The 27682-nt window shown below is 51.6% G+C and overlaps 4 protein-coding genes across 7 annotated transcripts in view; 2 read left to right on the top strand and 2 right to left on the bottom strand.

Moving 5' to 3' along the window:
- LOC119843336 (butyrophilin subfamily 1 member A1-like) overlaps positions 1-27682 on the bottom strand; it is a 1931986-nt gene that overhangs the window by 1215673 nt on the left and 688631 nt on the right. The gene's annotated exons all lie outside the window — the stretch shown is intronic.
- LOC119843287 (zinc finger protein 850-like) overlaps positions 1-27682 on the top strand; it is a 1467609-nt gene that overhangs the window by 1342039 nt on the left and 97888 nt on the right. The window lies entirely within an intron of this gene.
- Positions 1-27682, top strand: part of LOC119843319 (zinc finger protein RFP-like) — a 555398-nt gene that overhangs the window by 505261 nt on the left and 22455 nt on the right. The window lies entirely within an intron of this gene.
- LOC119843353 (class I histocompatibility antigen, F10 alpha chain-like) lies at positions 14163-26171 on the bottom strand. Of its 3 annotated transcripts, XM_043496993.1 has the most exons (7): positions 25919-26171; positions 23602-23862; positions 21597-21872; positions 19242-19520; positions 18690-18806; positions 18258-18347; positions 14163-17700 (listed from the first exon to the last, which is right to left on the bottom strand). In XM_043496993.1, the coding sequence occupies exons 1-6, from the start codon at positions 25980-25982 to the stop codon at positions 18307-18309; spliced, it is 1038 nt and encodes a 345-aa protein (XP_043352928.1). In that variant the 5' UTR covers positions 25983-26171; the 3' UTR covers positions 14163-17700; positions 18258-18306. The 3 variants fall into 3 exon arrangements, with proteins under 3 accessions (XP_043352928.1, XP_038228520.1, XP_038228521.1); XM_038372592.2 differs by lacking the exon at positions 14163-17700 and having other exon boundaries at positions 18202-18347; XM_038372593.2 differs by lacking the exons at positions 14163-17700; positions 18690-18806 and having other exon boundaries at positions 18202-18347; positions 25919-26166.

The raw sequence follows: 27682 nt of genomic DNA, 5'->3' as shown, positions 1-27682 counted from the left end.
CAGGCGATTTGTATCGCACTATAGCCAAATCGCCGCCCCACTGACAGACCTCACCAAAAAGAAACAGCCAAATGCAGTTCAGTGGACTGATGGGTGTCAAAAGGCCTTTAACCAGCTTAAAGCAACACTCATGTCTGACCTGTGCTAATTGCCCCAGACTTTGACAAACTGTTTCTAGTAACCACAGATGCATCTGAGCGTGGTGTGGGAGCAGTCTTTATGCAGAAAAAACCGGATCAAAACTGTCATCCTGTCGTGTTTCTCAGCAAGAAACTGTCTGAGAGGGAAAGCCACTGGTCAATCAGCGAAAAGGAATGTTATGCCATTGTCTACGCTCTGGAAAAACTACGCCCATACGTTTCGGGATGGCATTTCCACCTGCAAACTGACCATGCTGTGCTAACATGGCTTCATACTGCCAAGGGAAATAACAAAAAACTTCTTCGGTAAAGTTTAGCTCTCCAAGATTTTATTTTAAAATACAACACATTTCAGAAGCTTCTAACGAAGTGGCTAATGCACTCTCCCATAAAAGTTTCCCAGAAACAAGTGGTTAAAATCATCCTTAAAATGTAAAATATATTGTTAGTCTTTATATTGTCAGTAGTATATCTACAAATGCAGGTGTCTTATTAATTCTGTTTTCTCCTAGAGCTCCAGAAAGAAATCACAGCCAGTGTTTCACACTATCTATGATTTGGGGCTGGGGGGTGTCATAACCATTCAGCTAAGGGGAGCTAGAATTCCTCCTTACCTGTAAGGGGTTAAAAAGCTTAAGTAACCTGGCTGGCACCTGACCAAAAAAAACAATAAGGGGAGAAGATACTTTAAATCTGAGGGGGCACAAGGCTTTGTTTGTCTGTCTGTCTGTCTGGCTGGCAACTGTGTGATGCCTCTGCTGGAGACAGATCAAGGAAGCAAGCAATCCAACTCCTATAGAGTTAGTAAGTAATTTAGCTAGAAAATGTGTTAGATTTTCTTTTGTTTTTGGCTTGTGAAATTCTGTGTGCTGGAGGGAATGTGTATTCCTGTTTTTTGTTTCTTTTTGTAACTTTAAGGTTTTGCCTAGAGTGGGATTCTCTATGTTTTGAAGCTAATTGCCTGTGAGATTATCTTCCATCCTAATTTTACAAGGCTAATTCTTTTATCTTTTTTTGTTCTTCTAATAAAGTTCTGTTGGTTTTTTTTTTAAATCTGATTGGGTTTTTAGGGTCCTAAAAACCCAAGGCTGGTCAGTGCTCATCTTCTTTATTCTCAAGCCTCCCCAGGAAAGGGGGTGAAAGGCTTGGGGGGATATTTTGGGGGAACAGGAACACCAAGTGGTCCTTTCCCTGATTCTTTGTTAAATCACTTGGTGGTGGCAGCGTACCGAATCTCAAATACAAAAAAAAATTGTGCTTGGGAAAGTTTAACCTAAGCTGCTAGAAATAAGCTTATGGGGTCTTTCATGTGGGTTCCCACATCTGTACCCCAGAGTTCAGAGCAGGGAAGAAACCCTAACAAGGACACTTGGGCCAAGCCCCACCTTCACTCTACACACCTGTTCCCACGCCCCATCTTCCACAAGCCCCTGGGCTGGGCTTCCCCACTTACCTGGAGCTGTCCCTGCAGGGGGAGTGTCTCTGGGGGCTGGTAGCTCCTCACTTCCCCAAATCCCCCAGGGCGCTGGGCTATGGGGGATCAAACATTAAGAGACCAGGCCGATGGGTTTTGGGAAGGACAGTGGGCATTGAATGGTTGGGGCTGGTGGAGCTGGGAAGCAGGGGGAGCTGGGTGCTGGGGTATCGAGTGTTTGGGGATCATGGGATAGAGGCGAAGGAGAGCACAGGGGTAGAGAGGTGCTGCCTTTCCTCACTCACCCTCTCTGCTCCCTGCCCCCTCTGCATTCAGACAGCCCCACTGAGAGGGGCTGATTCCCACAGGACCCTTTGTGGGAGACGGAGAGATCCCACCTCTGCCTTTGAGCATCTGTCTATGGTAGGAAACGTGGTCGGGATTAGCCAGCGCATCTCTGTGACCCTCCACCAAGTTTCCTAGTGTAACCTCACCCTGAGCACCTTATGTGCAAGGCTAAGATTTTGTCATGGATATGCTTAGTAAAAGTCATGGGCAAGTCACAGGCTCAATGATCAAGGGGGCAGCTCTCAGCCACCCTGGGCTGTGTGGGCACTCCACAGCTCCGAGCCAAAACGGGGTGAAGTCACGGAGGTCTCTGGAACTCAGATTCTGTGACTTCCATAACACAATTGTAGCCTTACTTATGTGTTCTGACACCCTACCAATTAACAGAGCGATTGTTAGTCCCTAAATTCCGCCTATGGGGCTGGATTGTCTCATTCCCAGATAGTCTCAGATTACTCCAGGCCCTGCGAAAAAGCATTTAGTGTTTGTACATTTTCTGCCTTATGGAGCAGAATTAACTAGATGCTAAATAAATGGGGAGCAGGGACAGTAAAATGTGGTGTTTTAGCTTCTGTGCTATTTGAGGATGATGGGGTGAGTCTGAGGGATTCCCTCCTTCCCCCATCACCGTCACACTCCACTCTCAACACGCTAACATCTGTCCCAGCAATGGACAGTTTTACCTTCTCCTCATTCTACCCCTCCACCTCAAGGTGTCACTTACCACCGTGACCCAGGCTCTCCATGCTTAGGAATCTCAGTTTTGATGTCTATGATCTTAGTCAGACTCGAGAGGGCTGGAGAAGGAAGTGTCACAGACCTGGGGGTGGGTGAGGAAATCCCAATGAACCTCAAAGCAGAATTTGACATTTCACATCTTATAGCCCAGTTTCCACCTATTGGTAAAATTGCTTCCCGGCTTTTTCTAGGCTTAGTCCAGATCATTTGTAGATGGGAAGGGTTTTTTTTTTTTCGTCTTTCTTTCTCTTTTAGTATACTGCTGCTAAAACTTTTGCAACTAATACAACCGAATAATGAGGCAAGAAGTGAAGCTGGTTTTGCCACTAAAGAAAAAAATGGGTATTTTTATTTTCTGGATTTTTAATTTTAAAGGATTATCTGAGAACATGAACGTATTTTATAGCCCACCTTGGACTGTAGGTTTTTCCCTCTTTGTGAAGGCCATTTGGTCACATGCATTGATATCAGTTGAGTTTGACAACATGTAACTCAGATTTATTGAGGATTTCATGAGACAAATGATCATTTGCCAGAATCGTCTTTTTATAGATTTTATTTTATTTTAGTCTTTATCTAACCTTTTGTCATGAGACTTCTTGTGTATGGTTTGAACAATGAGAGTGATCAGTATCTTTCGGCACAAATGCTGATGGTGCAGACTAGATCCAGTCGCCGAGGGGCAGAGACTGAAATGGGGAATGAAGTGATTTCCTGCTCCCTGCAGAGATGTGAGATACGTTGGGAGGGGGACAAGGTGGGGGGAACAGAGCTGTGAAATGGCTGGGCTTGCTCCTCAGAGCCAAGGGGCTGAGGCTGCAAACTATGAACTCACCGCATCAGAGCCAGAGAGCGACTAGACGGGGCCAGCGAGTGTCCTGTGAAGCTGCCCCTGAAATCTAAAGGACCAAAGAAGGATAGGGGGCGTGGGCAGCATTTCCATATTGCTGAGATGCCGAGGTTGGGCACAGGGAAGAAGGGATCCAGGGATGTCAACACACTTGGGCAGCCTTGAAGCCAGGCTGATCCCCATCACTGTGGTCAGAGGAAGATGAGGAACCTGACAGCCCACCTGGTCTCCGCCTCCCGCTCGCCACAGAGTCCTGTGTCAGGATGACAGAAATTTTCTTTGCCCCACTCACCCCTCCCTGCATGCCTCTTGTTACTAACCCCCTGTGCCCTATGTTCACCAGTTGTGTATGGTTCTGATATATTGTGTACAATACATGCCTAGTGAGGGATCTTTGGAAAACTCATGATCTGCTGAATGTTGTGCCATTGAAATGCATGTGACCCCAGTGCATATAGAACGGTGAGATTTTCCTGTATGTTTGTTGCTAGGGTGACCATATTCCAGGTGCCCAAAAAGAGGACACTGATGAGGGGAGGCTGCAGTGGTGGGGAAGCTGGGGGTGCAGTGAGGGTACTCATGAGGTGAGTGTGACGGGTTAGATCACAGAAAACCCCTTGGGAACTGCCAACTGATGTGCCAAGACTACCTCAAAGCCCATTTTCTCTGGCAGCTTGGGACTTCAGAGCCCTGCCTGGTTGTGCCAGACACGCTTGCCTGCTACAAACACAGCCTCAGGTCTGAACCACGTCCCCCACAAGCTGCAGGCTTAACTGAAAAGAGCTTAAGAAGTGTTCCTGTCTCCAACGCTCAGGTACCCAGCTCCCAATGGGGTCCAAACCCCAAATAAATCCATTATACCCTGTATAAAGCTTATACAGGGTAAACTTATAAATTGTTTGCCCTCTATAACACTGACAGAGATCTGCACAGATGTTTGCCCCCCCTCCCCCAGGTATTAATACATGCTCTGGGTTAATTAATAAGTAAAAAGTGATTTTATTAAATACAAAAAGTAGGATTTAAGTGGTTCTAAGTAATAACAGACAGAACAAAGTAAATTACCAAACAAAATAAAATAAAACAGGCAAGTCTAAGCCTAATACAGTAAGAAAGTGATTACAGATGAAATCTCACCGTCAGAGATGTTCCAACAAGTTTCTTTTACAGACTAGCCTCCTTCTAGTCTGGGTCCAGCAATCACTCACACCCCCTGTAGTTACTGTCCTTTGTTCCAGTTTCTTTCATGTATCTTTTGGGGGTGGCAAGGTGATTCTTGAGCCAGATGAAGACAAAGGGGGGGGGTCTCCCAGAGGCTTAAATAAACTTTCTTTTGTGGGTGGAGCCCCCCCTCCTCTCTCCTATGCAGAAGCCAGTTGCAAGCTGGAGTTTTGGAGTCACAGGGGCAAGTCATATGTCCATGCATGACTCAGAACTTTACAGGTGGCTGCCATTGCTCACATGCTACCTTGAAAGTCCCCAGGTAGACTTCTTATGTGGATTGGAGTCTTCCAAGGTTCCGTTGTCTGTTAAGTTTCAGAGTGGCAGCTGGGTTAGTCTGTATCCATAAAAAGAAAAGGAGTACTTGTGGCACCTTAGAGACTAACAAATTTATTAGAGCATAAGCTTTTGTGAGCTACAGCTCACTTCATCGGATGCAACATGTCTCTAAGGTGCCACAAGTACTCCTTTTCTTTTAATTGTCTGTTAAGTGTTTCTTGATTTGGCACTTAACTTGCAAATTCCTTTATTAAGAAGCTGACCAAATGCCTTACTAAGGCTACTTAAAATCAAACAAATACACAGCCAATATTCATCGCTTCAAATACAAAAATGATACATGCATACAAATAGGATGAATATATTCAATAGATCATAACCTTTACAGAGATACGTTACATGGCTTACATAGCATAAAACATATTCCAGTTGTCATATATACATTCATAAACATATGTCCATAAAGCATTATGGGGTGCAACGTCACAGTGAGGGCAGTGTCGGTTGCTGTCATAGTGCCAGGGCACTGGCAGAAGCCCAGAATGCAGCAACAGCCGTTAGTCAGCACCTAGGTGCATGGGTGCCAGGGCCTGGGTGGGTGGGGAGCTGGCAGCAATCAGCTGCAGATGCAAGGGAATGAACCAATCAGCTGTGGGTACAGGGGAATGGACCAATTGGAAAGCTGACCAATCAGGGCTGTTTCTGAGCTGCAGCCCCTCTGCTCTGCAAAACCCCTGGATATTTGCTGTGATAGGAAAACCCCACTCGGCAGGCTCAAGAGTGAGGCTCTGTCCAGGAAAACCCAGATATCTGGTAACCCTATTTGTTACTGAAATATGTCATAATTCTGGGGAACACCCACAGACTAGCTCCTCAGAGACATCAAAGGACTGACTCTTGGTGTTAAAACTATTATCTGGCCGTCCACCAATAGGAAGAAGGCGGGTAAATGAAATGTTCAGTTCATCTGTAGGACAGTTTGGAGCTCACGTATGCCAGACCTGACAGAGTCTGGTCAGATCTACTGACTGGACACCCAAAGTCTAGTTACTGCGGGCAGGGAGGCACTGGGTCATCACCCTCACCAGCCCCTACTCAGCCGGGGCTACCTCCTATCTGCATTGGGTGGCAGCAGCTCCCAGCCCCAGCTCCATTGGCAAGTCCCCCTTGACAAGGCGTGGACAGGAGCAGAGTCTCAGGGGAAGAGGCAAGGCAGGGGTGGGGCCTCAGGGGAAGAGGCAGGGCAGGCGTGGGACCTTAGGGGAAAAGGCAGCGCAGGGGAGATTCTGGCACTCCTGCTGGAATACCTAGTTCTTAAAAATTACCAAGTTGGCAACCCAAGTCACTGGCTGAAAAGCTGTGAAAAATATCACTTTTCACAGCAGCAGACTTACTAGATAAAAATCAATAAATCACCATGATTTTGATGTGTCTATGGGTAAGGGGACTGTTGGCCCCTTACTGAAACTTAGTGGGGTGTTGGGAGGGGCTTTGGTTGGCCCTCTCCAAGTACCAAAAGACAGGAGGAGGGCCAATGAGAAATGAAGACCCAGGGCCAATGGAAAGAGACTAACACTCTAAGTCAGCCTCATTGACAGCACAGGCAGGTCAATGAGGGAGTCAGGAGCCCATCCTCTGTGTGAGCTGGAGCTGCCTACCAGAGAAGGGCAGAGCTAAGGGGAGAGTAGCAGCCTGAGCTGGGTTGGAGGCAGAGCAGCACCAGAGCTGAGGCAGAAGGAACATCCAGGCAGGTTTTCACTGGGCCCTCCAAATACGTGTGTGCAATTTAGGGGGCTAAGGGCCAGTTGGATTTCCAACCCCCCTCGGTGCCTAACCCCGGTGATTTCACAGGGAGTCAGGCGCCTCCCTTTGGAAATCCCAGCAGGCCCCTATCTGCATCCTCGGGCACTTCAGTCCCACTGTCACACTGCCCCGAGTCCCTGTCCCTTTCCATGTCTCTGCCCTCGGCTGAGGAGGTGCTAACACTGGGCAAAAGAAGCTCAAGACAAGTGGGTTTTTTTGTTGAATGACTAAATGCATCCCCTGTCCCCATTCCCAGTCTGCTGCCTTCACACGCACAGATGGCTGGGCCTTTTCCGGCTCAAACTTGCCAAAATTAATCAATTCACACTCCAGGACTGAAATGTTTCAGCACAAAAAGGAGACATTGGAGGGAGCTGGAAGCCAACAGGAAAAGGCTTGCAGAATGGAGGCGCCCAGGCAGCCAGAACTGCTAGCACCAGCTAATAATCTGTCAGCACCCGCAGCTCTCGTCTAGCGCTTGTAATTGCTCAGGGGACAAGAGAGTCACCCAGTGGGGACCAGGAGACTTTCCATGCCCAGCCATGTCCCCCTGCCCTCAACCTCATCCTGGGCAAGGGACAAGCTGGGATCCATCAGTAACTCACACAGCACTGAGCCGAGGGGGAATCAGGAAGGATGATCTCTCAGCCTGCACCTCTGAAAGTCGGTGGCTTGATTAGGGGAGTCAGTTGGCGGGGGGGGGGCTAACTGCCCCCTGTAGAGCTCCTCACACGGCCAAATGCCCTGAGAATGGGAGGGGCGGATGGACAACTGCTTACAGTGGAACCTGGGGCGTCTGTGGCCATGTCTGTGGTGTGCATGTAGGGCGTTATTTGGTGTTTACTTATTTTCACCTGATTTTGGCTCACTCAGGTACACAAAAGTACTGATTAGGGCAAGAAAATCCAGCCCGTGACAGTATCGATGTGAACAATAAATTAGTGTAAGTGTAAAGCTGAGGCTGACTGTTATCGTCAGGCAATGGACAGGAAGATGCAAACACACACGCACAGACACCAGGGCCGGCCTTAGGGGTGGGTCACCGGGTGACTGACCAGGGGCGCTGGTGGGCCAGGGGGTGCTGTGCAGCAGGCTGCTGGTGTACTCAGAAACTTCTCCCAGCTAGCAGGGGAGTGCTGAGGGGGGTGCCCAGATTTCTCCCTGCTCCATCCCATTGGAGAACATGGGGGCGGGACATGAGTGGTGACGCACAGATACTGCTCCCCCCCAAAAAAATGTTCCTCCATGCCCCTAGGGGGCTGTGAGCGGGAGAGCAAGGAGCAATACCAAGTACTCCATGCATCCAGGTCACTTTCCCCCAGGCCTGTGCTCTGATGCATCAACTGATGGTTTCCCTTTACCTAGAGCAGTGGTTATCAAACCATGGGTCGCAACCCAGAACTGAGTCGTGGAACGGAAAGGACTGGGTCACGATGGCTCTGGTCAGCACCGCCAACCGGACCATTAAAAGTCGCATCGGCGGTGCTGCCTGGCTAAGACAGGCTAGTTCCTACCTGTTTTGACACCACCTTGGTAGCGGCCAGCAGCAGGTCCGGCTCCTAGGCGGGGGGCTCTGTGCACTGCCCTGCCCTGAGCACCAGCTCCGCACTCCCAGCCAATGGGAACTGGGGGGCGGGCGGTGCCTGTGGGCAAGAGCAGCACGGAGCCGCTTGCATGCTTCCACCTAGGAGCTGGACCTGCTGCTGGCTGCTTCTGGGGGGGCAGCATGGTTCACGGAGCCAGGACAGGCGGGAAGCCTGCCTCTGCACCCCGGCTTCGCTGTTGACCGGAAGCCGCCAGAGGTAAACATGAGGCGCACCCAAAACCCCTGCCACAGCCCTAAGCCTCCCCTAACCAGGAGCCCCCTCCTGTACCCCAAACCCCTCAGCCCTGGCCCCACCCCAGAGCCTGAACCTTCAGCCAGAGCCTTGACCCCCCCCACACACACTCCAATGCGCTGCCCCAACCCTGAGCCCCTCCCACACCTCAAACCCCTAATCCCCAGCTCTGTTGCGTCGTGGGCATCAACAATTTTCTTCAACTGGGTTGACAGAAAAAAAGTTTGACTACCACTGACCTAGAGTAGTGTGTGCAGTACTGGTCACACCATTTGAAAAAGGCTATTGCAATATTAGAGAGGGTTCAGAGAAGGGCAATGAGAATGATGAAGGGCCTGGAAAAACTCTTTTGGTAAGAAAGATTCAAAAGAATGGGACTGTTTACCTTAGAAAGGAGATGAATAAGAGGGGATAGGATAAAAAGGTATAAAATAATGAATGGGACAGAGAAGACTGGGAACGTCTTTTCTGCCTGTCTCAGAACACAAGAACAAGAGGAGAGTCAATGAAATGGAAAGGGATCAAATTCAAAATCAATTAAGAAATACTTTTACACAGCATGTAAGTAAACTGTAGAACTCATTGCTACATGGAGTTTTTGAGGCCAGTAATTTAGCAAGATTCAAAAAAGGGATTGGATATTGATTATATGAATAACTAGAAACCCCAGAGTTATAATCCATTCATGTGCACAGTGCTACATCAACAGGAGAGCTTCTCCCACCACCACAGCTTCTGCCGCTTGTGGAGGTGGGTTTATTATGCTGACGGAAGAGCTCTCTCCTATCAGTATAGAGCGTCTCCACCACATGCCCTGCAGCGGCACAGATGCATCGGTACAGCTGCAGCACTGTACTTACCGACAAGCCTTTAGGCTTACTGGCCTGTAATTGACAGGATTACAATGGGAGATGCTGCTGAGTGGGGTGTGTCCTAAGCCCCCTCAGTTTGGTGTAGGAATGTGCCTGTCTCTGTGATCCACACCTGGGAACCCCTCTCCTGGAGTCAGGCGGCTTAGACATCTAGGCTGTTTCTTGCACAACGTAGTTCTGCACTTGTCACTCCACACAAAATGGCCAGGGAAGAGGTTGCAGACTTTCTTCATAACTGTTAGCCTGGGGGAAGGGCACGCACCTGGTATGTGGGAGACCCCTGGTTCTGCCTGATGAGGGGAAAGGATTTGAATTGGAATCTCCCACCTCTCAAGAGACAATTATGACATTGCCATGAGCACTGTCTGTGGGACAGCCTGAGAGGGACATGGACATGGAAAGTCAATGGTAGCTTGAGAACCAAACTCCATGAGGCTTCTTTGAAAATCCCAACCTCAGATAATGAAATCAGTGTTGCAATGTATACATGCATCTGTGAGGACAGACTCCTCAGCCACCTGACTCTCCCAAACATTGTTTTTCTTTCCTCAGGAACAAATTAAAACCCAACTGAACACTCTGAAGAAAGAGAGAGAAGAACTTCTTGAGTGGAAACAGGATGGAGAGAAGCAAAGCCAGGAATATCTGGTAGGTGCCCTTTGTTGTGGTCCAGCAGTTGCATCAATTAGAATTGGCATCTCTCTGTGTGGGGAGAGCGTCAAGCCTGGTCTATACACAGCACCGCCTGATTTAGCTAGGGCTAAATCGACACAGCACAGCCCTGGGGGCGAGCTGCAGGGTATGCATAGCTACACAGCACAGCAAAAAGCAGGCTGTGTCCACGCTGTGGTGTGTAGCTACACGGGTGAATGAAAGGCTCCAGCACAGGGATGCAGCAGAGCTGCCGGAGCCTTTCCTCACTTCTGGAGCCTTTACCTGCGTTGGGGAGGCGGTGGACACTACACTGCTATTTTTAGCAGTGTAGATGGGGAGGCCCTGCTTGGGGGCATATAGAGCCATGTATGTAGGTGTAGCAGATCTCTGACTCACCACCACAACACCTCCTGCTGGTCCTCCAGGAATTCTCTTTCCAGCACTCAGAGTGCCTCCTGCTGGCTGGGGTCCCTCCTGGACCCCAGTGTGCTGCCCCACAGCATTGCCCCCACACTCTGGATTTCCCTTCCCAGGGAACCCCCTCCCCCACCTTGCTTCAGTGGCTACTGCCAGTCATAATCTAGCCCCCTTTCTGTGGGGCAAACTGCAGCCTGTAATGGCCACTCATCATCAGCAAGGGAGTTGGATCAGCTGCCTCTGCCTATCCCAGGCTGCACCTCTGCAGCCCCAGGAGCTCCTTAAGCCTTAACAAGACCTCAGCCTGGGGAGTTGCCAGGCTGGAGCTCCCCACCTCCTCTTACCCTTCCCCAGCACTACTCTGCTCCAGGTACCCTGTGCTCCCAGGCAGCTAGGTCCTTCCCACTCCAAGGCTGGAGTGAGACTGACCCAACTTCTCCCTTAGCCCTTATATCAGGGCCAGCTGTGGCCTGATTGGGTGTAGCCACAGCTGTGGCCACCTCCCCAAACAGCCTACCTTTTCCCCTAGGAGTGGGGTAGCTGCCCCGCTACAGTAGGCTTTATACCTATAAGATTCAGGCATACTGTGACTCTACTTGCTTAAGCCATGCCTCACCATCTACACTGCTATTTATGCCCACGTTAGCAGGGGCATAGAGTGTACGGACTCTACACACCACCATAACATCTGTGTAGTACAGATGTACCTCAAATCACTTTTTAATGTAATGTCTTTATACTGGTGCAAGGCCCTCACAGGCAAACATTTTGAACCTAGTTTAATTTGACCCTAGTGTGGTGTGTAGGGTTCACCTTGTCCAGTTAAACTGAGATAAAATGTGCTAACTAGGAGCAAGGTCGAGCTTAGATCAGGGTTAGCTGTGATGTATTGGATAACCTCAAGCACTTTGCCTCTTATAGACTCACCCTTTCAGGGTGTGATCCTGTTGGTCTTTGTTGTTCATCCCTCTGGGCTGATTCCTCCACTGGCTTCCAGTTTCAACTCTAAGCACTGATCTTATTCCCCACACATCAGTGGGTCTAAATCCAGCTACAAACTGATTTGAGGGGAGATTTTTTTTCAAAGGCAGGTATGGTGATTAGGTGCCTAATTCACATTGACAGTCAATAGGACTTACAAAGCAGCCACTGGGTACCTATCTCTGAAATCCTCCCCCTGAATCTCCATCTATAACCACCAGACACGACTGGTGTCCTCTGGGACAATGTAATTAACAAAATGCCAGATGAAACTTGTAAGAGATGGAGAAAAAGCATTTTGCACAGTATATGTTGTAACTGGTGTTTTGTGTGGATAACCAGCAGAACTTTCCTTCAGTCTTCTCCACAACTCTCTGCCAATGTATTTCTGATTCTGAGTCAGACCCCCCCCCCTCCAATCTTTCTGCTATTGGAACAATCTAGATGATCAGCAGAATATACTAAGCCACTCAGACTCGAAGACTCATCATTTTCGACATATTGGGTGACATTTTCAAAAGTGCCTAAGTGATTTTGGAGCCTGAGGTTTACAATTTTGCAAGTGGTTAAGGGCCAGATTCTCGCAGGTATTTAGGAGCTTAAAATGCAGAGAGAGGCCTAGTGAGATTTTTCCGAAGCAACTAAGTAGCACCTGGCGTCCTCTGTAGTCAAGGCGACTTAGGCACCTAAGTGATACTGAAAATCCCTTTCAGGGCTTTTATGCCTCTTTAGACCCTAAATATCTTTGAAAAGCAGCTCCTTATACCTTTTTTTAAATGGGTTTCAGCTCCTACATGATTTTGCTGTTTCTGAAAATTTACCCTAAGTTCTATTTTCAAAAGTCACTTTCAAGGAAACTTCGGCTCCTAAGCACCAAAAGTCACTTTGAAAATGGGAATTGGAGGCGTCAGTCCCCAAGACACTTGGGAACATGTTGTTCATTCAGGCCAGCTGAGACTATCAGGCATGTTCTCCTGAAATCTCAACCGTGTGTTTTTTAGGGTGAAATGAAAAGAGGGCTCTAAGAACTGTTCCCAGACTCTCCCCAGAACCCTGATAGGCTGTCCAACTTTCTCATTTGTGAGAACCGGACGCTGAACGCTGGAACATGCCCCATCCCATGCTCCACCTCTTTCCCTCGAGGCCCCACTCCTCTTTCCCCCTCTCACTGTTGCTTGCTGCTCTCTCCACCTCCCTCCCCCTGCCAGCTGAGCGGAGCTCTAGGGGTGTGGTGAAGGTGACTGGGGCAGGATGGGGGAGGGTGAGCCATGCTCTGGGGGTAGAAGGGTGATTGGGCCAGGACAGGGGAGCTGCCCGTACTTCTCTCTCCCCCCCCCCAGAGCCATCCCTGAGTGCTCCTCCAGGCTCCCAGCAGCAGCTGCGGATCTTCCCATCCTCTGGTGCTAGAAGCCAGTTACTGTGGGTAACCGGACTTCTAATGTCCAGTCAGCAGTGCTGACCGGACACTGCCAGGTTCCCTTTTTGACTGAACTTTCTGGTTGAAAACTGGGCATGTGGCAACCCTAGTCCCTGACCCGTCCTTTCCCTGTTTGTCTCTTCATTACAGGGAAAGATAGTAGCTGAGAGGCAGAAGATTGTGTCTGAATTTGAGCAACTGCTGCAGTTGTTGGAGGAGCAAGGGCAACTCCTACTGGCCCAGCTGGAAGAGTTGTAGAAGGAAATTGTGAAGATACAGGATGAAAATGTCACCAAACTGTCTGAGGAGATTTCCCATCTCAGTGACTTGATCAGTGAGATAGAAGAAAAGTGTCAGCAGCCAACAAGTGAATTCCTGCAGGTGAGACAGCTAGAGACACCCAGATCCCTGCCCAGGCAAGGGAGGGATTCTGATTGATTAGCTTTGGAGTTTACTGAGTTCTTGGAGAGCTCCCACTCCACAATGGAGACTGTCAGTGTGTCCTTTAGCAAAGCGAGGGAAAACAAAATGTGACATTTCTAATATTTCCAGTGTGGAAATAGCTTTGCTGTTTTAAAGGCAGACGTTTCAGGCCTTTCTGATACATCCTATATAAGCCCCTTCGTTTTCAGTTTAAACCAATTTTTACCATTAAATTCCTGGGTTTTACAAAAAATATTATTCAGTTTTTTTTATTTTCATCCTACTTTTGTATCATTCAAATATATAAAAAATAACTTGTTTTATTAGGAAAATAAAGTACGTTGCATGAGATCGCTGTATTTTGATAATATATTAGCCTGTGTGTGTGTGTATATGCAAAGCTGCCTGCTGAAGTAAGTACGTATTGTTCAAGAAGATGCACACAATAAACCAACAGGCACGCATGCAAGCTCCGAAGTGCGTTTGCATCTGAACATACTGATTAATCTCACGCCCACCACATAAACATTTCAAACTGTTAGCAGATAATGGGTTAAAGATTTGACGCACTAAAATGGGAAGAAAATGAAAATCTGTATCAGAATACGTTTCAGAACACAAGGAAGTATTCAAAAGGGTTACAGAAACAAAAACAGGAGAAAAGGATGAAGTTGAGTGAATGCGCTGCAAATGATGTGGCCCAATCATCAAATATGAATATATATAGGCTAATAGTTCTAAGTCTACAACAATCAACTGAGTGTTCAAATGAAAAGTTTTATTTGGGGATTAGAGATGTATTGTTTTCTTAAACTCAGAGGGGTGTTGTGTTTTGAGTTCTGTTTTAGTTCTGCAGCAAACCACACTGATGAACGGAATTCAAAGCGTTAATCTACTGAATACTTCCCCTGCCCCCCCCCGTGTTTCCATCCACCAAAATAAACCCCAATATTTACCTAGAAAAATTAAGTTTTTTGCGCAGATTTTCAACTGTTTTTGTTGTTGTGGTAAGTTTTCTTGGAAAATTATCGGTGTTTAGCTAAAATAAAAACGGAAAACGAAGGGCCCTAATGATATGGAAGCAATAAAAGGCACAACTCCAGTTTCTAGAAAGGGGGAGCTTAGGAAAGTGAAGTTCTTTGCAGGGCCTATTAAGAAATGGGAATGAATCCAGCTTCCAGAATTGCTGAGCAGAATTGCATACATGGAGCTTTTAGACTGAGAAAGGCAAATGCTCTGGACGCAGCAGTTACATGGGGTAGTCAGGGATTCATGTGTCTAATCAGTCGGTTTGAGCAAGTGCCATTGGCACAGGCAAAATAGAACTTAGAAGAAGAAAACCCACAATCATGGTGCAAGCTTTGGGGCCCCATTCCATCTAAGTTTGTGAATGGAATTTTAAAGGTGCTAACTACAGAGAACTGCATCTAGAGCTCAACTAGGCATGGCAAAATGAGTCCTCTCCAGAGCAGGAACAATCATCAGCTTGTGGCATGTGGGACTGAGCTTTTGTTTTTTCCCCTCTTTCTCTCTTCTAGGACATCAAAAGCACCTGGAGTAGGTACGTAGCTCCTTCCCATTCCCCCTTACGCTTTATGATGCTGGAAGGGGATTTGACCCCTGGGGTCAGATTTTGCAGGGTATTTAGACACCTGACATGTAGCTAGGCACTTGGTGGAATTTTACAAAGCAGCTAAGCGAATTAGGCACCTCCCATTGCAATCAGTGGCAGTTGGGAGCCTAGCTTGGTTAGGTGCTTTTGAAAATCCCAGGAGGCATCTTTAAAAATCAGGCCTTAAGTGACTTGCCCAAGGTCATGCAGGGAGGCTGTGGCAGAGCAGGGAGTGGAACGTAGGTTCTTCTTCACGTGATTGTTCATGTCCATTCCAACCAGGTGTGTGCATGCCGCGTGCACGCCAGCCAGAAGATTTTCCCTTAGCAGCGTCCGTAGGGTCAGCCTGGGCACCCCCTGAGTGGCGCCTTCATGGCACCCAATATAAGGCCTTGCTGACCCTCCACCCCCTCAGTTCCTTCTAATCCGCTGGTGACGGCTACCTGGAACTTCGCTCGCTCCTGTAGCAAGTGTTTTAGCAGTGTCTGATAGCATACCGTGTATATAGTTTCTCAGTTAGTTAATAGTTCTTTATAATAATAGTTAGTTGGTTTGGGGGGGGATCCCCCTCTGACAACGTTTCGCCTCCTGGGGTATGCCCAGGTCTCCAGGGTTTAAGCTGTGTGTGGACTGTGGCAAGTTTATGCCCAAGAGTGATCCTTACTCTTCCTGCCTGCGGTGCCTTGGTGAGAGTCACCAGAAAGAGAAGTGCCGTATCTGCAAGGGTTTCCGTCCCAGAACCCTCAAAGACCAGGAACAGAGACTAAAACTTCTGTTGATGGAGGCAGCATTGAGGCCACACTCTGACCTGGGACCCACCGAACCAGCACCGAGCACATCCTCATTGGTGCACAGTGCTCCGGCGCCAACGGCGCGCCAACCAGCACCAACTAACGACTCTAAGGCCCCCCAGCACCGCCACGGCTCGGGCCATAAGAAATCGACCTCAGCACGGCACCACTCTCAATCTCCAATGCAGGTAAAGAAGAGGAGGCTGGAGAGGGGTCGGTCCCCTCATCTGAAACCTAAGGAGTCTGCAGCATCCACGAATGTATCAGGACAGACCACCTCCTCCCAGCAGCTGCCCAGGGTCTCGTCGACTCCTGCCCCAGCCAGGGTCCAGTTGAGTCCGAACCTTCCTTGATCCCCGGACTGCCAAGGGACGTGCACCTCCCGTCGACACTGCAGGCATTCGAGGCGGCCACAGACCTGATGCGCCTCCCGGTGCCATCCTCTCTCAGAGCAGGGACAAGTCGCCGGTGACCACGCGCCCCTCGTTCCACTCCAAGGGCAAGCCAGCCATGATGGCCCACCACTCTCCACCCCTGGCACCGCCTGCGCAGACAGAGGGGCTGCACTGTTCCCCAGCTTCGCAGCACCGCTCGCTGGCAACCCAGGGTACTGCTCCTCCATGGTCCTCCTATTCGGAGACCTTGGAGTTGGAGACGGACTCTTATTGCTTCAGCAGATTGTGGAGCAGGAGGTCCAGGTCACCGGCCATACCCAGCACAGTGGCTGCAGCAGTGGCAGCCATCGGCTCAATGGCTCTTTTGGACACCCTGGGCTTACCACTAGAGCCAGGGTCAAGTCCATTGTCCATGATCCAGGTCTGCATCAGTGTCTTCGGCATCCTTCATGCCACAGACAACGTCGGCACTGCTGACAGCAGCACTGTCGTCTGAGGGAGTGGCACCGCTGGCGGGACCAGCTCTAGCACAGTCTCTCCAGGCAACGGCACCGCCGAGGGCTCCAGCTTCGACCCCGTCGGCACCGTCGGGCTCAGCACCGCCGGACTTATCAGGCCCGGTATCGGCCGCGGGGCTGAATCCCCCATCAGCACCGGCACTGCAGCTCAAGTACAGTGTGCCAAGGGACCCCAAGGGAGCTGAAGGTGGTAAGCAGGGTCCGCTGCCGGTCCTCTCATCCTCATCCTCGCCTGATGAAGCAGTCGCGGGGACAGCGACGGCCCGGGCGCTTGAGGACAATTATGTTCTCCAGTAGCTATTGAGATGGGCTGCTCAAGGCCTGGGGATACAGGCCAAGGAGGTGGAGGAGTCCGATCCTGTTGTGGACATCCTCACTCCCTCCGGCCCATCGAGGGTTGCTCTGCCACTGATAAAAGACGGTAGTGGACACATCCAAAAAATTGTGGCAGACCCCCGCTTCTCTGGCCCCTATAGCCAAGAAAACCGAACGGCACTATTTTTCATATCGTCTAAGGGGTACGAACACCTTTATACCTACCCACCCCAGACTCTTTGGTGGTCGATGCAGCCAATCGGAGAGAGCACCAGGGGTTCCAAGGCTCCATCCCTAAAAAGAGGGACACCAAAAAACGGACCTATTTGGCAGGAAGGTCTATTTGACCGAGGGCCTGCAACTCTGCATAGCCAACCAGCAGGCCATTGTAAGCCGCTACGGACATAACACCTGCTCGGCAACGGCTAAGTTTGCAGAGCTCCTGCCTCAAGACTCTCAGGTGGAGTTCTCTGCACAGGTGGAGGAGGGGAAGTTGGTCTCCCGGGTTTCTCTGCAAGCGGCTTTAGACGCGACGGATGCAGCCTCGTGTACTCTGGCCGTGGAGGTGATGATGAGGCGAGGCTCCTGGCTGCAGGTCTCTGGACTGCCCCACGAGGTCCAGCAGACCATACAGGACCTCCGCTTCGAGGGATCTTTCCTCTTCTCTGAAAAAACTGATAAGAAACTTCACAGTTTGAAGGACTCAAGGGCTACTCTGCGCTCTCTGGGGCTCCACACACTGGCTACCTAGTGCAGGCATTTTAGGCCTCAGTCTGCCCCACGGCCTTACCAGTCACAGAACCGCCAGGACGCTCCGCGTAGGCGAAGCAGGGGTGGTAGGAGGAGGCAACATCCCTCCTCGGGGCAAAACTCTGGCCAGCCCAAGCCTCCGTCCGGGCCCAGACCACCCTTTTGAAGGTGCGGTCAAGGACAGCTCACCAATACGGACCCTGGATCCTTCCCCCTTACCTTCTCATCCCGTCTATCCCCTTTCTACCGTGCCTGGTCCAGCATTACTTCGGACTGCTGGGTGCTCCACATGGTAGACAGGGGATATTCCATCCAATTCTGTGCCCCCCTCTCTCCCGCCCCTCCAACCCCCTTCCCCATTCCTCTTCAGAGACCCCTCTCACGAGCAACTTCTAATTCAGGAAAAAGAAAAGGAGTACTTGTGGCACCTTAGAGACTAACAAATTTATTTGAGCATAAGCTTTCATGAGCTACAGCTCACCTCATCGGATGCATGATGCACTGGGGCATCTGGGCCCCATACCCCGGATTTACTCACTGGCTGCCAGAGCGTAGCTGCGATTCCATGGGCCTGAAACACAAGCAGAGAATGAGGATCAGTGCAGGGGAGCAGGGTAACCCCTCCCCTATGGTGACCCCGACTCCCCCTTCCCCAGACAGAAGGCTCCCTGTGACCTCGACTGCACCTCGCCGAGGCCAGCCCTACCCACTGATTCCCCCACAATAAGATGCCCAGTCAACGACAGAGCCCACTCTGCCCCCAGCAGGACCAGGCTACTGTGATCGGCGCTGCCCCACCTCTCCTTGGGGGTGGGGGTGGGAGGACCCATTCACTCTTGGGCTGGCTGGGCTGCCCCATTCCCGAGCCCTCCACCCCCGCATACATCCCAGCTCTACAGGGACCAGCAGTTACCTGCTGATTTTCTCCTCCACAGGGTAACAATGGCTCCTACGGCTCCAGCCAGAACCAGCGCAGCCAGGGCGATGGAGGCCAGGACCCAGAAGGGCAGGGGGTCCTTCTTCCCAGGGGCTGTGGGATGGAGAAGAGCTCAGGTCAGCGAGGGGAGCACCCACTGGGCCATCCCCCTGGGTCAGCTACAGGCCTTTGCCTGGAACCTCTCCCCAAGGGCCTATGCAGAGACCTGGCCTCCAGAGGAGAGGAAAGTCAGGAGGTGGACAGGGATGGGGCACAAGACTGGGCACTGCCAGCCATACACGCCACACAGTAGCTGGGCCTTTCACTTGTAATAACATCAGCCTGTGGAACTCACCATCACTGGATGCGACCATGGCCAGAAAATCAGATTCTCTGAGGGATCGGCCATTTCTGTGGGCCACACAAATCCCCAGACTAGAAGAGTTCACACTGATGATGGGCAGGGATATTGACCCTTCTGCTACAGGGGCTCACCCCATCTCTGAAACTCCAAGAGGGCTGTGCCCCCACCATTCGCCCCACCCTTACCCCAGACAAGCACAGGCTCTGCCAGGCTGCTGTGCTCTACCCGACAGGCATAGCGGTGCCTGTCCTCCTCCTGCAGGGAGATCTCAAGAGATGACTGCATGTAGTAGGTGCCGTCAGCGTTGGGCAGGATCCCGCTGGAATCTTTCTCCACCAGGATGTCTTTTCCATCCCGCATCCAGGAGATGTGGATGGGACGTGGGTAAGAACCCCTGGTGTGGCAGGAGAGAGTGATGGAGCCGTCGGGGGCATCTCTGCAGGAAACTGAGACCTTGGGGGGCACTGGGAGGAGACACAGGGTGTTAGCCAGACGCCAAGGGCTGGGACCATGTAACAGAACAAGTAAAGGCCCTGCAGTGTGTCTGATGGACTAAGGTCAGAAGAGACCATTGTGGTCATCTAGTCTGACCTCCTGCTCATTGCAGGCCACAGAACCTCACCCACCTGCTCCTGCAACAGACCCCTAACCTCTGCCTGAGTGATTGGAGTCCTCAAATCATGATTTAAAGATTTCAAGTTACAGAGAATTCACCACTGACACTAGTTTAAAGCATCAGTGACTCGTGCCCCATGCTGTAGAGGAAGGCAACAACCCCACCCCCCCAAGATCTCTGCCAGTCTGACCTGGCGGGAAATTCCTTCCTGACCCCAAATCTGGTGATCAATTAGACCTTGAGTATGTGGATGAGACCCACCAGCCAGACACCTGGGAAACAGGTTTCAGAGTAGCAGCCGTGTTAGTCTGTATTCGCAAACCTGGGAAAGAATTCTCTGTAGCAACTCATAGCCCTCCTCATCTAATGTCCTGTCTCTGACCATTGGGGATTTTTGAAATTGGCAGTCGCCAATGGGCCACACCCCATCATAGGTGGACCCATCATACGCTCCTTGATTAGACTAAACAAGCCAACCTCTTTGAGTCTCCTCTCATAAGGTAGGCTCTCCATTCCTCAGATCATCCTAGTAGCCCTTCTCTGCACCTGTTCCAGTTTGAATTCGAGTAGTACTCACATGTGAAAGAGACCTGGTCTGCATCCATTTACATTGATTTGTAAATGGAGTTAGTTAATCTGGTGTCAATCTCCTCTGTTCTAATCCTTTCTAGTATTGGTGTAGCTGAATTGGGTAGTTACCAGCAGAAGCCTGGGCCCCGGTCTCCTTCACTGCACACGCTCCTGCACTGTAACCCAGCTACATCCAGGCAGGTTTTCACTGGGCCCTCCAAACACGCATGTGAGATTTAGGGGGCTAAGGGCCAGTCGGATTTCCAACCCCCCTCGGTGCCTAACCCCGGTGATTTCACAGGGAGTCAGGCGCCTCCCTTTGGAAATCCCAGCAGGCCCCTATCTGCATCCTCGGGCACTTCAATCCTGCTGTCACACTGCCCCGAGTCCCTGTCCCTTTCCACGTCTCTGCCCTCGGCTGAGGAGGCACTAGCGCTGGGCAAAAGAAGCTCAGGACAAGTGTTTTTTCTTTGTTGAATGACAAAATGCATCACCCGCCCCCATTCCCAGTCTGCTGCCTTCACACGCACAGACGGCTGGGCGTTTTCCGGCTCAAACTTGCCAAAATTGATCAACTCACAACCCAGGACTGAAACGTTTCAGCCCAAAAAGGCGACGTTGGAGGGAGCTGGAAGCCAACAGGAAAGGGCTTACAGAATGGAGACCCCCAGGTAGCCAGAACTGCTAGCACCAGCTAATAATCGGTCTGCACTGATAACAACCCGCAGCTCTCGGCAAGCTCGTCATTGCTCATTCTCCATGCACTTTACAAAAAAAGGTCAGCTTCATTATCCCCATTGTACAGATGAGGAAATAGAGGCACAGAGAGGGGTTGTGACGGGCCCAAGGTCACCCAGCAGGCCAGGGACAGAGCTGGAATCGAACACAGGTGTGCTTCATCACAGTCCATCTGCCCACCCACACCACCCTTTCTGGAGACAGCCAAGCATAGGTGTCGGCTCCATGGGTGCTCTGGGGCTGGAGCACTGACAGGAAAAAAAATTGTGGGTGCTCAGCACCCACCAGCAGCTCTCCCGATCAGCGCCTCCCCCTCTCTGCAACGCCTTCTGCCCCCCACGATCAGCTGTTCTGTGTCATGCAGGAGGCTCACAGGGGGAGGGGGAGGAGCGAGGGGGCAGCGCACATGGGGGAAGGGGGTGGAACAGGGTGGGGAAAGGCAGAGGGGTTGGAGTGGGGTGTGAGAAGAGGTGGGGCAGGAAGGGGTGGAGTGGGGGGAGGCCTGGGGCAGAGAATCCCCTGGAGCATTGGATAGTCGGCACCTCTGTACCTAAGTCCCATTGGTGTGACTGTGCCCCTCTCCTACCCCATGCTAGCTCCTTGCAGGTTCACTCACCCTGCTGCCACAGGACCCCACTCCCCTGCTGCACCAGGCTCTGCAGGGTGTCCAGACACTCTTGTTTCAGGTACCACCGGACGTACTGAGTCCACGTCTTGCCCGTCTCCCAGCTCTGCTTCTGAGGGAAGGCCAGCTGCTCGGCCGCAACCCATGTCCCCGTCTGGTTGTCAAAGCTGATGAAGTCCCTCCCATCGTAGGCGTATTGGAACCTCGGGTCCACGGGGGCCTGGCCGCTCAGAGCGCAGCCCACGTGAATCTGCTCGGTGTGAAACCCTGGTGGCAGGGGAGGGAGAGAGCTCAGACCGGGCGCTGAGATCTGGGAAACACGTCCATAGAGTGGGGTGGGGTCAGAGGGGCGCTCGGCTGGAGCAGCGACACCGGCGCTTTGCCATCTCTGACCAGTGCTGAGCGAGCGACCAGTTCCAGAGGACGCTGAGAAGCAGGAGGGTTCAGAGCAGAACCATGAGAAGGACCGAGGTGTTGGAATCCTGCCGGACAGTTACTCAGCTCCTGGCATCTCTCCACCAGTGAGCATAAGTAGGGCTCCGTGTCTGTCACGGAAAGTCATGGAATCCGTGACTTTCCGCAACTTCTGTGACTTCTACAGTGGCCAGTGTGGCTGACCCCAGGGCCGCCCAAGCAGCTGGGTCTGGGGCCCAAGGGACAGCCACACCCGCCACTGCTGGAATGGCTCTGCAGCCAGCTGCTTGGGCGGTCCTGGGACCAGCCGCAGTGGTCCTGGGAACGGCTGGAGCAGCCGCTGGTGCTCCATCTCCCCCACCAGCAGCACCCCTCTGCCCCAAGATTTAGTCAGGGGTATTTATAGCGTAAGTCATGGACAGGTCACGGGCCATGAATTTTTGTTGACTGCCCATGATCTGTCCATGATTTTTACTAAAAATACCCATGACTAAATCCTAGCCTTAAACATAAGAGGTGCCATACTGGGCAAGACCAAGGTCTTCAACTGTAGCCAATACCAGAGATTTGAGGAAAGTTTTCAGAGCAAGGCAACTTTGGAGTGATCCACCCCTGCCTTCTCCTCCCAGCTTCCGATAGTTGGAGGCTTAGGGTCTCCCCAAGCATAGGGTTGCGTCACTGCCCGTCCTGTCTAGTAGCTATTGATGGACCCTATCTTCCAGGAACTCATCTAGTTCTTTTTTCAACCCAATTATACTTTTGTTTTCATAACATCGCCTGGCAAGGAGTTCCACAGGCTGACTGTGTGTTGTGTGAAAAAGTACTTAGTCTTGTTTGCATTAGATCTGCTGCCTATTAATTTCATTGGGTGACCCCTGTTTTTTATTATGGGAAAAGGTAAAGAACTCTTTTCTATTCATTTTCTCCTCACCCGTCATGATTTTGTAGACCTCTATCATATCTCCCCTTACTCATCCCTTTTCTAAACTCATCAGCCCTAATCTTTTTAAGTCACCTGGAAGCCGTTCCACACCCTTCATCATCTTTGTTGCTCTTCTCTGAAGCTTTTCCTGTTCAATTCTACCCTTTTTGAGATGGGGTGACCACAACTGCACGCAATATTCTAGGCATGGGCATACGACTGATTTATAGAGACGCATTATGGTATTTTCGGTTTTATTTTCTATCCCTTTCCTAAAGGTTCCTGACACAGTTAGCCTTGGAAAAGGCTATATCTGCACAATTATAATTTTTTGTGAGAAAGTTGCAATTTTGCAAGAAAACATTGGTTTTGTGTTGGGGAAATTTAAAGGGAAGATCCCACAGCTGCCCGGACCTCTGCCAGGGATTTTTCAAGATGGAATCTCTGAAAAATTTCCTTCCCAGGGAAACCTCCCATTTCTGACTTTTCCTTCCGATCGGGAATGAAAACATTTCTGGGAATACCAAATTTTCTGTGGGAAGAAAATTCCTTTTTCCAGTCAGCTCTGGTGTGGGCAGCGAGGCCCCGATCCCCCAATGGGAGTGATTCAGAGCGGGCAGCTCTTGTGTCCATTCATAACAATACCTCTCAGACACTCACCGCCCGTCTGGTTGTGCAGCTGCATCCACCGTCTGGTATCACTTTTAGAGCCCTCCTCGTACCTCCAGAAATTCTGGGTCTTTTCCTGGAGATAGTCAGAGCCCATGGCCTGAGCCACCCACTCCTGGGTGGTTCTGATCTCTTGCGTGTCGCTGTTGTAGTATGCAATCTTAACATCATCCAGCTTGGCGATCATGAAGTACTGATGGGTCCCCTCTTCATCAATGACTCCTGTGACTAGTATATCCAGGCTGTGGTGCCCTAAAGTAACAGGAGAGAGGCTGAGTTAACCAGAGGCTTCCTCCCTTGCTCAGGGGACAAGAGGGTCACTCAGTGCAGACCAGCAGACTTCCCTTGCTCAGCCACGTCCCCCTGCCCTCAACCCCATCCTGGGCGAGGGACAAGCTGGGATCCATCAGTAACTCACATGGCACTGAGCCAAGGGGGAATCAGGAAAGATGATCTCTCAGCCTGCGCTTCTGAAAGTCGGCGGCTTGATTAGGGGAGTCAGTTGGCGGGGGGGTTAACTGCCCCCTGTAGAGCTCCTCACATGGCCAAATGCCCTGAGGATGGGAGGAGCGGATGGACAACTGCTTACAGCGGAACCTGGGGCGTCTGTGGCCTGTGGCCGTGTCTGTGGTATGCATGTAGGGCGTTATTTGGTGATTACCGATTTTCACCCAATTTTGGCTCACTCAGGTACACAGAAGTACTGATTAGGGCAAGAAAATCCAGCCCGTGACAGTAGGTCGATGCATTTCTGTTAACAATAAGTCTAAGTGTAAAGGCGAGGCTGTCTGCTAACGTCAGGCAACAGAGAGGAAGATACAAACACACGTGCATGCACACCAGGGCCAGCCTTAAGGGTGGGCCACCTGGGTGACTGTCCAGGGGTGCTGGTGGGCCAAGGGGTGCTGTGCAGCAGCGCAGAGGTGCACGCCGCTGGTGTAGAGTCAGAAACTGCTCCCAGCTGGCAGGGAAGCACTGAGGGGGGTGCCCAGCAGTAGCCTAGCTAGGGGGGAGTGGGGCAGCGGCCACTCCCCCACTGAGCACAAGTGGTGCTTTGTCAATGTCTTGGTGCCTTTTAAACTTTCCCCTGTTGAAGAAATTTTCCCGCTGCGGCACTTTTACTCACCCGGCGGCGCTCCGGGTCTTCGGCGGCAGGACCTTCAGGGCCGCCGAAGAAACCCGGTGCAAGCGAGGGAGCGCCACTGGGTGAGTAAAAGCGCCACGGTGGGTGGCGCCTTCTTTTTTGGATCACTCTCCCCGTTCCCTCCACCTGGCTACGCGGCTGGCGCCCACATTTCTCCCTGCTCCCTCCCAGCGAAGAACATGAGGGGGCATGAGTGGTCATGCACAGATACTGCTTCCCCCCACTCCATATGTTCCTCCATGCCCCTAGAGGGCTGTGAGGGGGCGGGAGAGAGCAATACCAAGTGCTCCATGCATCCAGGTCACTTTCTCCCCCCTCCCCCCACGGGGGGCTGTGCTGTGGGGCATCAGGAGCTGTTGCTTTCCTGCACTGACACAGCCCAGGTGGGGAAAAGTGACGGGGTTGCAGGGAGCCCTGATGTCGCTCTTTGCGCCCCGCCTCACAGCCCCTAGGGGTGCATGGAGAAGCAGTGTTTGAATGGGGGAGTGAGCAGCAGTGCCAGCCGCTCCATGCGTCCAGATCAGGCTCCCCACGCGGGTGCAGGAGGCGAGTTAGGGTTGAAGGGGGCACAATGCTGAGGGTTGGGGGCGCAGGGAGCCAGGGGCACCAAAATACAAGTTTGCCTAGGGCGCCATTTCCCCTAAGATGGGCCCTGAACACACACACACGTAGATGTACATACCCTTCAATGCAGATCATGAAATAAACCACCCTATGAGGCTCCTTTGACTTTCAATACTCAGATTTCCCCCTCTTTGTTGTTCCCCCCACCGCCAGTACTCACCCCGATATTGCCCCAGAAGTTGGGAAGTTAGTATTGGGCACTGGTTTTCACCCCCTTTTGTATGTAACACGGATAAACTCCCAGGAAAACTCACACGAAATAAAAATCCGAAGACCAAGAGCTTTGGGCGTGTGAGTGTATTGGGGGGCAGGGGGGGATGCGCGCACACGCCCCTTCCCAGGGCCCAAAGAGGCCAGGCCTGCGGGGGGGGGGGGGCTTGGCAGTGGGGCTCTGCTAGGGCGCGCCCGCTCTTATGGCAGCGGGACCCCCCCGGCTCTTCCCCAGCGCGGAAGCGGCAGGCGGCCCAGGTTGCGCACCCCGGCGTTGAGAGCGAGACACCCGGTGTGTGACAGCGGCCCCCCAGCCCCCCCGCTACTCACCGCCAGCCGCGGCCGGAGCCAGCACCGCCCCGCAGAGCGCCAGGAGCAGCCCCCGCCAGCGCATGGCTCCTGCGCCGCCCGGGGACGGTCACCGGGGAGCAGGTGCGATCGACCAGCGGACCCACGGCCACCCTGTCCTCCCCGCCTGGGCCCCCGCCTCCAATCAGCAGGCAGGCAGCCGCCGTTCGTCATCGGTATCCGGGCAGAAGTGGCTGTGCGAGGTTCACTGTGGGGCCACGCCCCGGGTCCCCGGGCGGCAGGGGCGGGGCAGGGCCGGGCTGCGCAGAGGAGACCGGCTGGTTTAGCCCAGCAAAGCGCAAGCGGGGCCCCTGGGCAGAGGGCCCAGTGCAGGGGGATGCCCCCAGCCAAGAGGCCTTGCAGGCTGGACTTGCAGGGGGATCATAACCCCGATGGGGGGTGGGGGCTTGACGCTGGAAAGAAGGGCCCTGCCACCTCCAGCCTGGGGGTGCGGGGCCACAACCAGAGCACGTGTCTGACCCGCAGCATCCCTGCAGCACCGCCAGGGCCTGGGCAGGAGGCCTGGGACATGTGAGGAACAGACTGTGAACTGCCCTGGCATCCCAGAGACACTGTTTGTGGTTCCCCCATGCCACAGAGCAGGGTGATGTGTTTTCCTTTCACCCTTCCCATTTTATTCCTTCGATTTTTTAAATTAGTTGCTGTTTAATTAATTGTATTTGTTCTGATCTCTATGCAATGAGTCAGAAAAGAGGTCAGAATCATAGAATCATAGAATCATAGAATATCAGGGTTGGAAGGGACCCCAGAAGGTCATCTAGTCCAACCCCCTGCTCAAAGCAGGACCAAGTCCCAGTTAAATCATCCCAGCCAGGGCTTTGTCAAGCCTGACCTTAAAAACCTCTAAGGAAGGAGATTCTACCACCTCCCTAGGTAACGCATTCCAGTGTTTCACCACCCTCTTAGTGAAAAAGTTTTTCCTAATATCCAATCTAAACCTCCCCCATTGCAACTTGAGACCATTACTCCTCGTTCTGTCATCTGCTACCATTGAGAACAGTCTAGAGCCATCCTCTTTGAAACCCCCTTTCAGGTAGTTGAAAGCAGCTATCAAATCCCCCCTCATTCTTCTCTTCTGCAGACTAAACAATCCCAGCTCCCTCAGCCTCTCCTCATAAGTCATGTGCTCTAGACCCCTAATCATTTTCGTTGCCCTTCGTTGTACTCTTTCCAATTTATCCACATCCTTCCTGTAGTGTGGGGCCCAAAACTGGACACAGTACTCCAGATGAGGCCTCACCAGTGTCGAATAGAGGGGAACGATCACGTCCCTCGATCTGCTCGCTATGCCCCTACTTATACATCCCAAAATGCCATTGGCCTTCTTGGCAACAAGGGCACACTGCTGACTCATATCCAGCTTCTCGTCCACTGTCACCCCTAGGTCCTTTTCCGCAGAACTGCTGCCGAGCCATTCGGTCCCTAGTCTGTAGCGGTGCATTGGATTCTTCCATCCTAAGTGCAGGACCCTGCACTTATCCTTATTGAACCTCATTAGATTTCTTTTGGCCCAATCCTCCAATTTGTCTAGGTCCTTCTGTATCCTATCCCTCCCCTCCAGCGTATCTACCACTCCTCCCAGTTTAGTATCATCCGCAAATTTGCTGAGAGTGCAATCCACACCATCCTCCAGATCATTTATGAAGATATTGAACAAAACGGGCCCCAGGACCGACCCCTGGGGCACTCCACTTGACACCGGCTGCCAACTAGACATGGAGCCAT

This window comes from Dermochelys coriacea, chromosome 14 (assembly GCF_009764565.3).
Source record: "Dermochelys coriacea isolate rDerCor1 chromosome 14, rDerCor1.pri.v4, whole genome shotgun sequence".
Taxonomy (NCBI): domain Eukaryota; kingdom Metazoa; phylum Chordata; order Testudines; family Dermochelyidae; genus Dermochelys; species Dermochelys coriacea.
Note: the sequence above shows the minus strand (reverse complement) of the source record. Positions and strands in the feature narration are given on the sequence as shown.

Coding starts and splice junctions, on each gene's coding strand:
- LOC119843353 (XM_043496993.1), bottom strand. CDS start 25,982: ATGCGCTGGCGGGGGCTGCTCCTGGCGCTCTGCGGGGCGGTGCTGGCT. Junction 21,873..23,601: donor GCTGCACAACCAGACGGGCG/GTGAGTGTCTGA, acceptor CCCTGCCACCAG/GGTTTCACACCGAGCAGATT. Junction 19,521..21,596: donor TGGGGTCCTGTGGCAGCAGG/GTGAGTGAACCT, acceptor GTCTCCTCCCAG/TGCCCCCCAAGGTCTCAGTT.